This window comes from Toxotes jaculatrix, chromosome 16, assembly GCF_017976425.1.
Source record: "Toxotes jaculatrix isolate fToxJac2 chromosome 16, fToxJac2.pri, whole genome shotgun sequence".
Lineage (NCBI taxonomy): Eukaryota > Metazoa > Chordata > Actinopteri > Toxotidae > Toxotes > Toxotes jaculatrix.
In genome coordinates this window covers 5,455,775-5,472,293 of record NC_054409.1, presented here as the reverse complement: position 1 = coordinate 5,472,293, position 16,519 = coordinate 5,455,775, and the positions used below count along the sequence as shown (strand labels likewise).

At 41.7% G+C, this 16,519-nt stretch overlaps 1 protein-coding gene across 9 annotated transcripts in view; it reads left to right on the top strand.

Moving 5' to 3' along the window:
• The window catches only part of nrg1 (neuregulin 1), a 32,601-nt gene that overhangs the window by 4,173 nt on the left and 11,909 nt on the right, over positions 1-16,519 (top strand). For 6 of the 9 annotated variants that reach the window (XM_041059677.1, XM_041059676.1, XM_041059682.1 and 3 more), the window contains 2 exons: positions 6,286-6,424; positions 8,798-8,865. In XM_041059677.1, coding sequence (XP_040915611.1) covers positions 6,286-6,424; positions 8,798-8,865 — 207 coding nt within the window. Of the gene's footprint in view, positions 1-6,285; positions 6,425-8,797; positions 8,866-9,879; positions 9,939-16,519 lie in introns of all 9 variants that reach the window. The other 3 variants (XM_041059680.1, XM_041059684.1, XM_041059681.1) reach the window with 2 other exon arrangements.

The window sequence follows — 16,519 nt, the reverse complement described above, 5'->3', positions numbered from 1 at the left end:
TGATTGTTATGTTGCGGGCCATCCATTAAATTTTCAGTGAGATTATTTTTTTGCTGGAGGAAGATGAAAACAGCTGGACAGGGTTTTCAGCTTTAGTTCAATCAGCTCTGGCTTGTAATGGATTGATCATCTCTAACCATTCTGATGATAAGAATTTATAATCTAGATGAATTTATTGTGATACTCATTAAGAGCATATCGAGGCATTACTCATAAATGATTCATATTCAGTCTAGTTGAGCTTGATCTCAGGTCTGTAGTTTCCTATTTAATCAGTTGCCTTTGCAATTGTGTGTGTGTAACGATAAATTCCATTTTAGAAAATATGCTGTTTGTGTGTCACAGCTGTTAAAAGAGCAGCACAGATCCTGGTATTTTCTAGTCCTGCCTGTATTCTGTTGTGAGCCCTGTCCTGCAGGACATTTGTCTCTGTCCACTCAGGATATAATTACAGTATTAGCCATAATAATAGTTGGTTAGAAGAGCCAAGAAAATTCAGTAACTTCTGACATCAGTCACAACCACTGTGCTGCCTTTCTTTAGACAAACCAGACATAACTGAGATAAATAGAACATTTTATTGTTTTTTTTTAGTCTGGATTTCTGAACTTTATTTTGTTTGTACGTCAATAAATTCAATATAATGTAATGCTTATATATGTTTGTGTATCATATTGATGATTTGTAGTCCAGGGGTGATTCTAGTGTCAGTGGAGATCTGTAGTAGTAGTAGTATTGTTTAGTAGTAGTTTACAATTCTAGTACTTTAATATTGCTTTAAAATACAATATATTTTCAAAGATTAGACCTTTTTTGCCTGTGACATCCAATAAAAAAGCAGTGTAACCTGTGGCTTTCATTAAAAAGACTGTTCGCAGCCTAAAGGGGTTAAATTATCCAATATTTCACCATAAAAACACGGTAGTTGTCAATCCCGACATTCCTTCTTTTTCTAAATAAATCGAACAACCATAATTCATAGGTAGAGAGAAATACTCACTGTTCTGTAGCTGAGTGAAGATTTTTTTTTTTTTTTTAATTTTTAAATGAACATGTACTCATGATAGACTAAGATTCAGCATGATTGTAATTACCTCTGGTACAATGGCAATCAATAAACTGTTTCCTGGAAATAGACTGCACCAATATTGAGGCGGCTGTCTCAGAATGGTTTCTGTTTTGTCACAGTCAATACTCCTAAGACATGAACTGTATTTATGGATGAAATTCATCTGTATGGTGGACAGAAGCTTTTCAAAGAGGATGTTTGTGCTTTGTAGTTGGATATGAGTGTCTGTAAACTGAACTGCAGAAACTGTTCGTTTTCTTAATCCCTGCTTTCAGCATTTTTAGACATTTACAATGTATTTATAATTAATCATCTCAGTGCTGCAGGGCTAATGTACTGTGCAGTAGATCTCGTAAATGTGAGGCTCCAGAGTCAGCGCGTGACACTCTCCTGTAAAGAGTGAGAGGTTTGACAATGTGGTTTGTGGTCTGCATGGTTTCTGTGGGCAAGTTATTCTTTTGAAAGATGGATTTTGAAAAAAGCACCTTCTCATCTTTGCTGCAGAGACGTAGACACAGAGTGGTAGACATGTAGTCCAGAGTGTGCCGGTATTTTGGGTGTGGTTACAGGTGCAACAGAGCACACTTCACTTGTGATCCTGATCACACCCATCAATGACACTGTGCTTGATGCTCCACACCTGTCCCTCATCCTCTAAGCTCTGTATACACAGCATAACTGCCCACAGTCCTCGTTCAGGTCGTCAGTGTTGTCTGTGTTGCCGGCTCTCGTAGTTCTCATCCCGTCTCTGAGTGAGCCTCAGTGTCTGCAGTGGGTCCTCCATTTTGTGCTCCAGTTGCCTACAGAGTTTTCAACTCTGTCCCTGGAAGAGACAGAGTTGGTAGAGACAGAGTTGGCCATGTCATTGTGCTGACCTTGGGTTGTTACCATGGAGAAGTCTTACTGTTAAATGCGACTGAAGCACAGATTTTGTGGAGCGGGTCATCATTTTTGCAACGTCCCCTGTGAAACCCGAGGAGGCCCGCTGCAGGGGGAGAACAGTCAGTACAGTTCAGCTGGTGAGCATCTGTCCTTCTACTGATAATTTCAACCATGAAGACACAGGAGGACGAGGGCGTGTCTCTCACCCAAGCCAGCAGGATGTCACTTTCAAACACTCAAACAGTATCACGCTGTGTAAGTGTTATTGAGACTTTGATGAAAAGATAAGTAAGTAGTGATGACTTACGATGTGTTGTTCCCTCCTTCAGAGCGAGTGGGGTGAAAGTAAAAGATTTATCAGATTTATCAGGTGAACATTTAAAAGGTGTCAAAACCACATAAAAGTTTTACCGAGATTTACTGGGGCTTTAAAAATGTGGCGTTACAAAGAAACAGAATGTCAGAGCTACAGTACACATTATATGGCATACAGTAGTATACACTGTATACTATATACTGTATACAATACACAGTATACGCTGTATACAGTATACTGTGTCCTGAACCCTGTATACTGTATACCAAGGGCAAAGTCAAAGAAGACTCAGAAACATGATCACTAACCCAGGATTTAGTCTTTCCTTGGTTATTTTCTCTTCTCTGTCAATGTGCTCTACTTGTCTAATGCAGGGTTACTGGCATAGAGGACAGATACCTTACAAACAGCTCTGAGCTGCTGGGAGTCCACTCTGGGCTAACTGAGCATGTCCTCTGTCTGTCCTCTGTATATCCTCAGCACAGCTGTGACGGGGATAAATCTTCATTATGTGACCTTTTTCACCTTTTTGTTTTTTCGATTTAATGGCATTAATTTTGTTTCAAGACTAAATGTTGACAAAACGTGTCAAAAGTCTCCTTTTCGTTTGTAACCTTGCTTCTCAGTACTTCTTTCTTGCAGTTGTTTCATAACTCGTTCAGGAAGTGATGCGTTACTATCAACATTATCATTAAACAACCACAGCTTATGGCTACATGGAAGGAGCAGGACAGAAAACACTGTAGCTTCTGCCCTGAAAAGGCCGTGTCAGTCAGAGAATGAAGGCACTGATGCTGTCGTGAAACACTTTGGATTCACTGTCACGGTCATGTGACATCTGTCACAGCTTTGTACCAGAGACCACCTAACAAAGGTTGTGTGTTCTGGATTATTCATTTGGGGTTCTCCACCTTTGTAATACCCAGAAACTCCAGTTGCTTAATCCTGCGAGTCCGACATGCTCGATCATGCTTGTGTCAGATGCTGAAACGGACCAGTATGTGTGTTTCTGCAAGGGGCAGGGTTCCTACCTCTGTGGTTGCTGAGAGAACATTCTCATAAATAGATAAAAAAATAAAATAAAATATGCAAAGATTTTTCCAAGTTTTTTTTTTTTTTTTGATCTGTAGTAAAACTGGCAGCCAAGCACACCAAACTGGCAACCAAGTCAGATGATTTACAGAAGATGTAAACGAGTGATGTTTTAATTTTTTTGGCTGAATCATTTTTGTTGGCTTTTGTTGCAGTGTTCACAAACTGTGTACACATTAGATCCACATATCAGATTATTTTGCCCAAATCTTTTTTCACCTTCACAGACCTGTGTCCATGCTGTGATTCCAGTTAATCATGCGGGGTGGGGGGTGGGGGGGGGGGTTCTTTCTGCTGGTGCAGTGCATCATGGTTCGTCCTTGACAACACTTGATAGGAGCACCATCCACTGCAGCAGGACTGATTGCTCTGCAAATACAACCCCAGCTCTTCCCAAAGAGCCTGAACAGCAGAGAACTGAAGCGGCCGGCTGGCTAAGCTCCAGCACTGTGTCACAGCTCTCTGGTCTTAATGTTTCTGACCCACCAGCAAAAACTAAGCAGGGGGAAATCTGCATTCCTCCCTGCATTCCATCAGACATGATGAGGAGGAAAATGGCTGCTCTGCTTCGAGTGGGGTAACTGAAAACCCCTCAGCTGAAACCCTGCACCTCTGACACACACACACACACACACACCACTGCACCGAGCACTATGCATCGAAGTTCCTCTATCAATTGAAACCCAGTCATTAAAGACTCATGTTCAATAAAAGGCATGAATGGAGTGCAGGCCTTCTTTGTGCTGCATATGTCTGGCAGTCTCATTGATGTGCATCTCTACTCAACTGTGTAATCTCTTTTTTCATATCTCATTCATTCTCTGACCAGGGATAGTAATCTGCGTTAGCCGTGTGTTGCAGTGCTGAAAACTGCTGCGTAATGCTGAGATAATGGAACTACATGCAGGCAGGCACTGCACCCATTCACCCCCGGAGGCTGACTTTTTTTTTTTTTTTTTTTTTACTTCAAAGAAGAATGAAAAGAGGGATACAGGTTGCTCATATGCGCAATATTGCTCTTCATCTGTGATAATGGTTTATTAGAGAGTTTTTCACATGTAAAGGAAACAAATCAGATCATCGTTTACAGACCATCCACATCAGGTTTCAGTGAGCTGACTGTCTATCCATCAGTCGTCTGCTGTCCAGAGACAGACAGGTTAGGTGAACTGGAGACTCTAAATTGCCTGTAGGTGTGACGGTGAATGTGAATTGTTGTCTGTCTCTGGTTGTCTGTCAAATAGAGTGGAGACCTGTCCAGAGTGTACCCAGTGTCTCACCCAGTGGTTAAAACAGACTTTTTTTTATAAATCTGTATTTGTATTTACTGTCATGACCAGCCTCCAAGGGGGCTGCTTTCTGAACCATTTTGTTTGGAACTCTTTTGTGGACGTTTGGGCCTTTTTGGACTCTTGTTTAATTTAAGTTTTGTTAGTAGCTCCTGTTTTATTTTGAAGTCATAGCCCTTGTGTATCTTGTTCTACTTCCTGTCTTTGTCTAGTTTCCCACCAATTTGTGATTGTCTGCCCCGCCCTAATTGGTGTCACCTGTTGCCCATTGCCTTGTGTATTTAAGTGTCATTGTTTCGCTGGGTCCTGGTCAGTTTGTCTGTGTCTGTGCCTGAGTCTGTGTACCTGTGCCTTGCATCTTCCCCCTCATGGACTTAGGGGGAAAAAAGCAAACCTTGGTTGCTTTAGGGGGAAAAAAGCAAACCTTGGTTGCTTTTTCTTTTAAAGTAAGGACTTCTGGAGTTTTTTTTTCTTTTTATGTTTCCAGCTTTTTTTCTCTCCTTCGTTGATGATTTTTAGTTGTTTCAGTTGTGTTCTCTGGCCCTGGAATCTCCCAGTGGTTTTGGTTTAATTAAAAGACTTTTAGTTTACTCATCTGCCTGTCCTGGGGGGTTTTTGCATTTGGGCCCTCTCTTTCCTTGTGTTCCTGGTTGCCTCAGTCGTGACTTCGTCACATTTACATTTAATATCCTCCTTAAAAATTAGAATTAAACATCAAACAATGATAAGACAGTAGAGTGTAGTGCCCTCTATAGTAGAGATGTACATATACATACTTATGAGGGGTGTATGATGGGTTCATGGCCTAAGATAGAAGGAGATGAGTTATACAGCTCTAGTTAAATGATGCATGTGCAGTTCAGTTCTTATGCAGGAAGTTTCAAGTTTGTTGGGTAATTAAAAATTGCCTCAGCCTTTGTGCGTTCATCCGTTACCTCAGTCTCAAGGGCTTATGACTCAAAGAGGTCCTTGGCCTGATTTGACCTGATTTGGTCCCTCAGGGTAAAACCAATGAAGTGTCTTAGTAAGGTACTGGGCCACCATGTGCTGCCTGAACCGCTTCAGTATATCTTGCCATTGATTCTCCAAGTCTCTGGACTCTACTGGAGGGATGAGCACCATTCTTCAAAAAGATATTCCCTCTTTTGGTGTTTTGATGATGGCGGTGGAGAGAACTGTCTAACACGTTGGTCCAAAATCTCCCACAGGTGTTGAACTGGGTAGACACCTGGGGACTGTGAAGGCCACAGCATATGATTCACATCATTTTTATACTCGTCCAACTGTTCTGTGACCCTTCATGCCCTATGTATGAGGGCAATGTCATCAAGTTCCACTAATTTTTCAGGTTTTTGCTTTAATTTGTCTCCTGTCCGTATATACAAGTTTGTAGTTGGTGCCCTTGTAGCATACAAACCCACACAAAGCCTCACATACAAACTCTGATGACAAAAATTATGTTACTGTTTTGACTATACTATTCCTTTAAGTAGGGTTGAAGCATAAGATATTATCTCCAATCTCAGCTAACATGGTTTTTAGCTAAGAATTTGATTTCTCTTTACACATCTCAGTGTGACCTGCTGTGTGTGCCTGTGTCTTTTCCTTGCTCCTCTAATTACGGGTGTCTTCTGCAGCTGCCACCAGCACCACCACTACAGCCAAGACCTCCAGTCATGTGACGCGCTGCAGCGACAGCCAGAAGAACTACTGTGTTAATGGAGGAGAGTGCTTCACCCTTGAAATCATGCCAGGCAGCACAAAGTTTCTCTGCAGGTATGACATGAGCAGTAGGTTTGGACACTGACTTTGATTCACGTTTGCATCAGACTGAACATGTTCTAATGTGGGTACTGTGGTGATGATGATGATAATGATTCCCTGTTAATGTTGAGTAACAGATCGGAACTTGGGTGAAAAGCAAAAACAGTACTTTATTGTGCAAGAACAATTTAAGGAAAGGGAATAAATGCAGAAGAAGATAAGATGAACTTTATTAATCCCAGAGGGAAATTAGTTTGTCCCAGCAGCACACATACAACACAATACAGTTATAAATAGACAGATTAAGAATCTAAGTAAAATTCAAGTAACATTCAAATAAAATTCAGATCACAGTTCTGGAGGCTACATGTGTATTGTACAGTCTGATGACCTCAGGCAGAAAGGACTTGCTGTAGCGCTCCTCAGAACAGACACTCATATTGAGGTTCTTGAAGATGTTCCAAAAGCCTCTCAGATGAGAGACGAGTTGTCTTCAAGAACCCCAAGCAAGTCCAGCTGACTTTTGATAACTTCTGGAAATACCATGACCTGGATGACTGAGAAACTTAATAGACACACTGTTTTTATTGTTTAAACCAGGGAAACAGAGGATCAGCCTAATATAAAGTGAAACCCTGAATGATAATTGAGTAAAGTACCAGGAACTACTTGCTTGGGCAGCCTTAGACTGTATTTTATCAGTCTCAAATCAGCTTCCAATTGGAGCTGGCTGTCTGAACCCTGTGATATGAAAGCCAGGGTCTCCATGGTGCTGATCACCACTCATCAAATCACTGGGCCTCATTCAGGAGTCAGAGCCACCAGACTCTGAATTTGTGGTGAATACTACAAGGTCTCTCAAATCACCTGCCATAGAAAAACAAATCTGTTTGTACGACTGAATCCAGTCAGTCAGTCAAACAAACAACCCTCAGGAGCGTCATGCAGATGAAAACAAAGGGGCATTGGTAAGTCCACAAGGCCACCATGCAAGTGTGCGCCAGCCCCTTGGATTCCTCTGTAATACACAAGTATGCAGATCTGTCTGAAGACTACTGCGAATGACGTGATGAGAGAATGTTAACAATAAGCAGAGAAGTTGAAATGCCTCATCTCTCACTCTTTTGGGAAAGGAAAACAACTCTGGATTAAAAAAAGAAAATGCTGTCATTTTAGGGTTTATGCACTAAATGACAGAAGTGCTGTTAGTGGACACTAATCACTTCCTAGTTTAGCCAAGGTCAGAGCTTTGTTTTTTAAGGCTTGCGCTTTGAAGGTGATCTGAACTCTCAACAACACCACAGGCAAATTCTGATGTATTGGCAAAGTGCACGCCACATGCTGCTGTCACCTGACCCCTGGCAGGAAGCATTTAATGAGCAAATGAGCTGAAACTCAAATCTCACAACTGTCAGGATGAGTTAAAGGTTAGAGGATGGAGCCCTGGTGCTCTGAATACCACACCATTCCTCTGATGGACCTTCCCTCAGAAAACAGCCATTTACTGGAAATGTGAGGTTTGGATTCTGGCTTTTGGTATCGCAGTGCAGCCCTAGCAGTAACAGTATCATTGTGTGAAAACATGAGGCACGTTTGCCCTACGTTGCCACCTGAACACAGCCACAGATGTCCTCTACCTGAATGCGGTAGATGGAAGTAAACCATAGAGAGGAACTCTGGGTGATGCAAAAGCATCCGCTCCCAGCATAAGATTGTTTTCTGTGTAAATAGAGACTCATTCATTCCCCCAAGAGGATCCACCTCTGTCTTGCAGAACCTGTACCAGTAAACAGAGCTAATCTGTTAGCATCCTTCTGTTGGCTGATTACCGTTAGATATGTGTTTAACTCCATGTTGTTTTGTTTGTATAAAAAAGTTTTTAGTGGTAGTACTTTGTGTCTGTCTGTCACATGACCCTCACCCTGCATGTTGTCGAAATCTTGCAAGACTGTCAGGCAGTGGTTTCCAACATTGTTCAGGACTAGTTGAACCCAAATGTGGATTTGGATTCTGTGAGGTAACAAAGATCTTTGCAGAGCTGCAATTGGATAAAAATGATAATTTAAATGTGGCTACCTACAGTCTCTAATGTCCCTAATAGGAATTATACTGGATGATTCCAGTATGACTTAACTCCAAAACCAACATCAATTTCAGTGAAGGAAGCAGTGTCCAATCTGTGTAACAACGTAGAAAGTACAGTAAGGGTGTGGAGGCCGGAGTTTTGCCAAATCATCCAGTATCAGCATTGTTGTTTGTATCCTGCATCCTGTCATGTTTTGTGACTGTACACTGGATTGTCTTTGTGTTTGTCCATGTGTGTTCACGTCTTGTGTGTAACATGTCAGTGCTGTTTATCTCTTTTCCTTTCTACCCATCAACCAGGTGCTTGGCGGGATTCACTGGGCACCGATGTGAACAAGCTGTGATTAAGAAAGTCTCAGACCCAAAACGTATGTGAACACAACTGTATTCAATCCCACATGTCATTGCTGGTGTTTCACCCCCCTCTCATGTTTTCTCCAAGAAACGGTGGAGAAATCCATGTTTCTCTAATGCACAGTGATAAAAACTGGTAATGAGGTAGGCATTGTTCCAGAGCCCCTGAAATGAAACCGCTAAATTTAACTTAAGGACACTCTCCTCTGTGGAGCAGTGCACTGAAATTTGCATGTACTTCACATCTCATCACACAACCATCCATGCTGTTCAGAGCAGTGAGAAGCCTCCATCTCAGGCTGAAGTGGTGTGTCTTGCCTGGAGACACACTACGACTGCTCTTCCCATTCAGCCTCACCTCCATCCTGTCAGAAACCAAGATATAGGAGAACACTCTGGTAGTGGGTTTTCCCTGCATCCAAACCCCCGCCCCCCTTCCCCCAGTGGTTTCAATGTGAGACTGACCAGTGGGTGGTTGGTAAAGCAGCGATGATTTTGATATTTCAAGTTTAAAATCAGTTTTTAGAAAAACATGTTTTAACATATTGGACACTCAGTGGATCACTGGTTGGGCTGTCGCGACACCAGGGTTTAGTGAGCGATTACTGGGAGCCCACAGTGTTAGTTTTGATTGCAACGCTGAATGACTGCCATGCATCTGGGCCTATTATGTTGCTTTTTGGGTGGGGTCATGACGCCCCTTATGTAGGATTATGTTAAGGCCAAAAAACTGGGCTCATCCTGAGTGACCACGTGCATACATGCAAATTTCAGTCTGCTGCTGAGACAGTGCTCAAACCTACTGTTTCTCATATCATCGCCGTAAATTGGAGACCATACTTCAGTCTACTTGTGTGTGACGGTCTGAGATGATTAACCGAGCTCAGCCTCACAGACAGTAGCTAGACATATTGGTCTAGCTGGCCCTTTCTGCCAACACCAGTGATGACTGTTGTGGGTTTTGCGCAGCTCTTGTCTAAATTAACTCCCTTCTCTCTTCTTGTCTGTTTCTTTTATTTCCTACTCAGGTGTCCAAATGAATTTACTGGTGATCGCTGCCAAAACTATGTAATGGCCAGCTTTTACAGTATGTCTATTTACTCTTCAGTCTGTTGGATTTGTGCATGCTCAATTAACAGTTCTTGTGCTGTGTACCTGTTTCATTATGTTTCTCTTCAGATCTGTGATCCATGCAGCCCCAAACTTTTTGCATGTTAAAGTTTGTTTCTCTGGGGTTTTTTTTATTTGTTTTTAGTTGTGAATGTTGAAGCTGCATGTGGTACTGCACTAGTTATAGAAATTTCATGTCCATTTCAAATGACCAAAAAAAAACTAAAGTTTACACGTTTACATTTTCAAACTGGAAGATTTGCAAAATTGTCAGTGTTCAAATTTTTACAGTTTGCTTAAATATAGCCTTTTACATGTACCTGCCCATCTACACCACAGTTCAAACAATCAAAGTAAAATGATTTAATGCCTGACACGCCCTCTGTTAGGTTTCAAACAACAGACCTGCATAGACACAGCTCATCATGCCACACAAAAGACCGGATTTCTCTCTGTTTCTATTAGAGCACAATCAAACCAGTTGTCAGTAGGACGAATGTGTTCCCATCAGCAGACAGGAAAGTGAGGTTTAACAAGCATTGATCCAACTGTATATACAAAGGACTTGAAATGAGGCCAATATTGTCCACCTGTAGAGCTGCAGTGCTAGTTGCTCCAGACCTGCAGTTCTGGATTTGCAGTTCCAGATATTGAATCCCAGCAGAAGCAGCAGTGCAGAGCTGCAGGTGTAGACATGCCAATTTTTTTCAGATGTTTTTTTCAGACACGCACACACACACACGCGTGCGCACACACACACACACACACACACACACACACAGTTGAATTATTTCCCAGATAGCAGATAGTGATAGAGTTAACCGATCAGGAATCTGAGAGCTGAAAGCACAGGTTTAGCTAAATTTGTTCTAACCTGTCTGTATGAAAGTCAGACAACAGAGAGAACAGGCAGTACAAGTATTACTGTAAATATAAAGCATCAAACACACACACACACACACACACACACACACACACACACACACTATGAAAAAGAATGAAAAATTTGGCACAAGTGTTAAAATTCCGGCGGCAATTATTTTCACTGAGACTCTTTGACAGACACTGGCACATCTACATCTGCAGATCAAAGCCTCTGCCGCTTTCACCCTCCCATTCCTTGTCTTTCCTTTATGTGCCACAGGTTGGCATCTTTACAACTGACAATGACTGATCAGATTGGCTCTTCTGGAGAGCTTCTCAAAAATTTGTCATGTTGTGAACCAGAAAATTGCTTTTAACTTGTAGTATTTTTTTGATGGTATCTAGCTTCACTTTATTAGGTATTATGCACTTGAGTGGTCTCTTTCTCATATCGTTTTGCACATATATGCTTTATATCCCATGTCACAATGATGACATGACTGTACGTATAAATATTTAAGTGCATTATAAGTGCGTAAGGGGAGGCTGTAGCAGTTGTGGTTGGCCATTCTCATTGTTGAGGACCAGGGTCATCTTTTCAAGACCATTCCCTTCTAAATCCTGAAAGTGCAATGCAAGCATATGTGAAGCTGCAGAGGGTGGACGCTGTCATGCCCCATCCATTTCTATGACCGTCAAACTCACAGGCCTCGGGTTAGAGGCTCCTAGCCAACATCTGAGACCTACCTGTGGAAGTGAGAGCCTGAGCAGGGATTGGGTGTAGAACAATGGGCTCACTGAACTTCACTGAAACACAGTTATGATTACCGGTATCTTCATCTTGAGTTGAATGTAACAGGCCTCTTTACAGCAGAAATAGGCAAGAAAGCACTGCAGTTCAGTGGATCCAGCTCCACTCCTGGGAAACCCAACCACTTTGTTGTAAAAGTGAAAATAATGGATTTATCATGTGCAATCTGAATGGTTAGCACCATGTTATGGGGCAGCCCCATGTTCACCAACCAGCTCAGGCTCATGACCATCAGGAACTGACTCAGTTCAGCCAACTGATTTCTTGCCTGGAGAGAAACCAGCGCTGGCCAGAAACAAGATCCAGCTCTTCCCATTTGGATTCCATTCCTGTGGCTTACTTGGGACCTCAGGACAAAAAAGAGCTTGCATTACTTCAGGGGAAAGCATGCATGCACCAAGACTGTCCACCAGCACTGACAGTAATGTGTTGGTTCCAACTCCACAGACAGTGAGTAAACCTGGATGTGAAACTGGAACAAGAACTGTCCTTCTCTGCAAACACAGCAGCAGCAGTCCTCTCCTGTATATTACCTTATGTACAACATCAGAAGAATCTAGGGAAGTGGCCTTGATGGTCCTGGTCCAGGTGCGTCCTCTCCCTCCTTGACTACTGCAGCTGGGCATGGGACCTCACTTGCTGATCATCATGTGGCTGTGAAGTGATGTGGATGTCTGGATGTGAATGGCCTCGTTGAGTTGTTCACTGACTCATTGTTGTTGACTTCTGACCTCTTCCTACTGAAATCTGAGAGCGGTTTTGATCTTGTGTTCAGGGACAGCTGATGCTGTCGGTCTCTGGTGTTCGGTCAGTGTCCCGTCCGGGGTCTGTGATGCTTCACAAGTGTAGTGATCCCTACAGGGTCCTGTCTTTGGGGTGTACCAGCAGAGATCATAAGGTGATCAGTGCTGGGTCCTTATGACTTGAGGACTCTGGTCAGATGATCTGACAGTCCAACCACATAAGGTAGTCCCAATGGGCTTGCTTCTGGTGGCCCCTGTTGATTGGGTAGTGTCCAACCTGGACACTAATAATCACTATTAAGTCATTGAAACCCTGAACACATTTGCCTTTTTTGTGAGATCTCAGTTGCTTGTTTAACAGAGATGAACTCGAAGTACAGATTCTGATGACACTGAGCTCTTATGAATGCCAGGTACCGATCAGGCGAGTACCTGGAGGTTGGATATGTGTCTGATCCAACCTTCTCCTGTGTCTGAGCATGCTTTCTCAAGCCAAACATTTCCCTTTAGAAGTGCCACATCTCTTTTTTTCTATTTTGTACCATTTAGGCAACAAATCCTCCAAAATAGATGACAAAACTAGTTGTTTGCTATTGCCTTTCCAACAACCCATTTGGCACAGGTATTTTCTGATGTTGTGCTTCTGTTGTCGCCGTTACAAACTACAGTTGTTATCATTAATGATTATGCTAAGGCACCAAAACGACTTGGTGATCATGGTTTGGGTTTAAAAAACAAATTTGTTAAAGTTCATTGTTAATGGAAACCAACACTCATTGTTAGCAGTTGATGGGAAGTGAACAACAGTCTCTCGTGTCAACCATCTACCATCTACTTTATTTTAAAAGCTTTTACAGCAATAAAACATCACAGTCCTGATCCATTGTTTAGCAAAAGCAAGACGACGCTGACTGTGAAAAACAAATGAGTGTGATCGAGATCGGAGCAGCAGGGGAAGGAGTGTTACAGTGTCCCTCGCTTTCTAGATGCCCAGTGTGACTAGATTTAATTGACAGCTTTTTTTTTAACCATAAATCTTTTATTATTAAACAATAGAAATAAATACAAAATAAATTTTCACAATTTTTTTATTGTTAAGCTGAAAATAGTAAGGCCTAAGTATGTGTTGGGAATGGTGCATGATCATCACAGCATGCGTGATTTAGTGTTGGCTTTGAGTGTGTCCCCTGCCCCACTAATGACTGTCCGCTGACTCTCTGGCATGGCAGTCTAGAAATGCAAGCACACTGATGTAAGTGCATGCATCGAGCCACATCACTGCAGTAGAAGTGCTTTGAAACTGGATACAAAATGTATGATATTCAATTCAGTTCATTTGAGGTATTTCATTACAGTACACAATTTGTTAAAACTCAAACAGGAATCCATACAGTCATCAGTATTTTAAAGGTACAGGAAACTCAGAATTGGGAATTTGTAAGTAAGTTGTTACTGTTATTGTTTTATATAAGTGTCTGATCACTTCCAACAGGAAGCAGGAAGTGGGGTTCTGTTTTGGGCCTTTTTGGCAAGCATGGCAATAAGTGAGTTTTTTTTCCAAATATAAAAATGGAATCACAGCAGTGGATCTGTTATTGACAGCTTAGACACAGAGTTGTGTATGTTTTACAGTTACATCAGTAGCTTTGGGTAGTTGTACCCTAAATACAAATTGTAAAGTGATGCTGAACAGCTTGTTAGCATTGTTAAATTAATTTCTGTCTTTGCCTCAAAGCTGATGAAGGTCAGCGTGTGGGGGTCAGTGTGGTGGATGGCTGTGGAGCATGTCTGACTTTCGTGCAGCAGACTGCACTATGCCCTCTGTCATGGACGTGAAGTTAACATCCTAGTTCAGAGAAGGCATGAATTTCTAAAAAGTTGGCAGTAGATGATAAAAGGGTTTTGGAGGGGAAAAGAAGGTTTTGCAGATTGGCCCAGTCGCAACAGTCTTGTCTGGCAGTGTTATTGCAAATAGATTGTGACACAGAGCCTGTTTGTCTTTCATTGGCTTGTTTATATTCAATATATGGTGGTTAAAACTTACAGTTTATGGTTGCGAGATTGAGAAAAGTCAGAATAAGCTCTGGAGATTTTTTGGTTTTGTTTCCTGTACCTTTAGGATAGGTTTCAGATAACTAATGTTTATACAAGTTTATGTACACCCACTGAGCACTTTATTTAGAACACCTGTACACAAGCATGTTCATGCAATTATCCAATCAGCCAATCAAAACAGGTCAGGAGCTTCAGTTAATGTTCACATCAAACATCAAACTGAGGGAAAAATGTGATCTCATTGACTTTGACTGTGGCCTGATTGTTGGTGCCAGACGAGCTGGTCTGAGTGTTTCTGAACCTGCTGATTAACTCAGAATGGAGCCAAAAACAAAAAGCATCCAGCTCAGCAGATCTGAGGACAGAAAAACCTTGTTGATGAGAGAGATCATAGGAGAATGGTCAGACTGGTCGGAGCTGACAGAAAGGCTACGTTAACTCAGATAACCACCCTGTACAACTGTGATGAGCAGAAAAGCATCTCAGAATGAACAACATCCATGTGAATGGACTACACCAGTCAGCCAGGAACAGAGATCTGACCAAAACTGGACAGATGAAGACTGGAAAAATGTAGCCTGGTCTGTTGAATCTGGATTTCTGCTGAAGCTGCAGATGTTAGGGTCAGAGTTTGGCTTCAAGAAAATTAATAAATGGACCCAACCTGCCCAGGCTGGTGGTGGTGGTGTGATGGTCTGGGGAATGTTTTCTTGGCTCACTTTGGTCCTTAGTACCAATCAGTCATGGTCTGAATGTCACAGTCTGTCTGAGTATGGTTGCTGACCATGTTCATCCCTTCATGGCCACAGTTTACCATCTTCTAATCTTTTAAGTCGTCTCAAACTGGTTTCATGAACATGACAGTGAGTTCAGTGAACTTCAGAGACCTCCAGTCTCCAGACCTGAATCCAGTAGAACATCTTTTGGGTGTGGTAGAACAGGAGATTGGCAGCTTGAATGATGTGATGAATTATTTCAACATGGAGCAGAGGCTCAGAGAAAGGTAGGAAAGACAGGAACTACCCAGTTTTAGTATGGTGTTCTTATTTAAGTGCTCAGTGTGTGTAGAAGGTCTACAGTGTTTAGATTTATTGTATATTGACAGTTTATACATTTGTGAATATTAACATTTGGTAGTGTGTTGCTCAACATCCATTGAGAAAAATTTACATACAACATATGTAAGAAATACAAATACTACCACATCTATAAAATCCAATGTTCTTTTTTCTTTTGTCACCTTTCTGCACTGACAGAACATCTTGGGATTGAATTTATGGGTATGGATTGTTCCTTCCTCCTAGTTTGCAGATGTAAGACTGTAAGCTGAAAAGCCTCCACTAATGCTAGTTCTCTGTTGATGAAGGAATATATATATATATCCATATATATGTATGTATGTGTATATATATGTATATGTATATATATGTATATATATAGGATCAATATATTAACTGAGGCTGTACATTCCTAGTGCTGTATGTTCACATCCCTTCAGCTCTCCCTCCCTGCATTTTTCTGTTGCATCCACTGTCCAGCAGCATGAAACAATAGAGCAGCCTCACTGTCCTCCTCCATCCATCTCCTGCCATCTGCCTTCCTGTTTCCACCTCCACTAGATGTACTGTGCATTTCCAGCTGTTCCTCGTGTCTGTTCTTCCTTATATAGCAGCTCTGTAGTTTCTGCCTCTTCTAATATGGAAGGATGTAGTGCTTCACCATAAGAACTGGCCTACATGATGCAGTCACTGTAGGATTTGTTCCTCCATAAAAACCCTTAGATCTTTTTAGGTAGACTGTGTTTTTTAAGTGAAATTCTTGTGGATGCTTCATTCCAAAAATACCATTTGGTGTGCAATACACAAATGCGCTTTGTTATGCATAGTGTTTGTCTCAGCATAAAAAACACTGTTGTTTTATCCTGCTAAGTTACAGTTGGAAAACAGGACTTCTGAAATGCCCAGGGAAAATAAAGAAGGATGGAATCTAAAATGAATAGTTTGCACTTATCAGTTTTATGTTGATAACTGCAAACTACTGAATCATGGAGGACAATTTTAGAAAAAAAGAAGTGACGTGAAACAG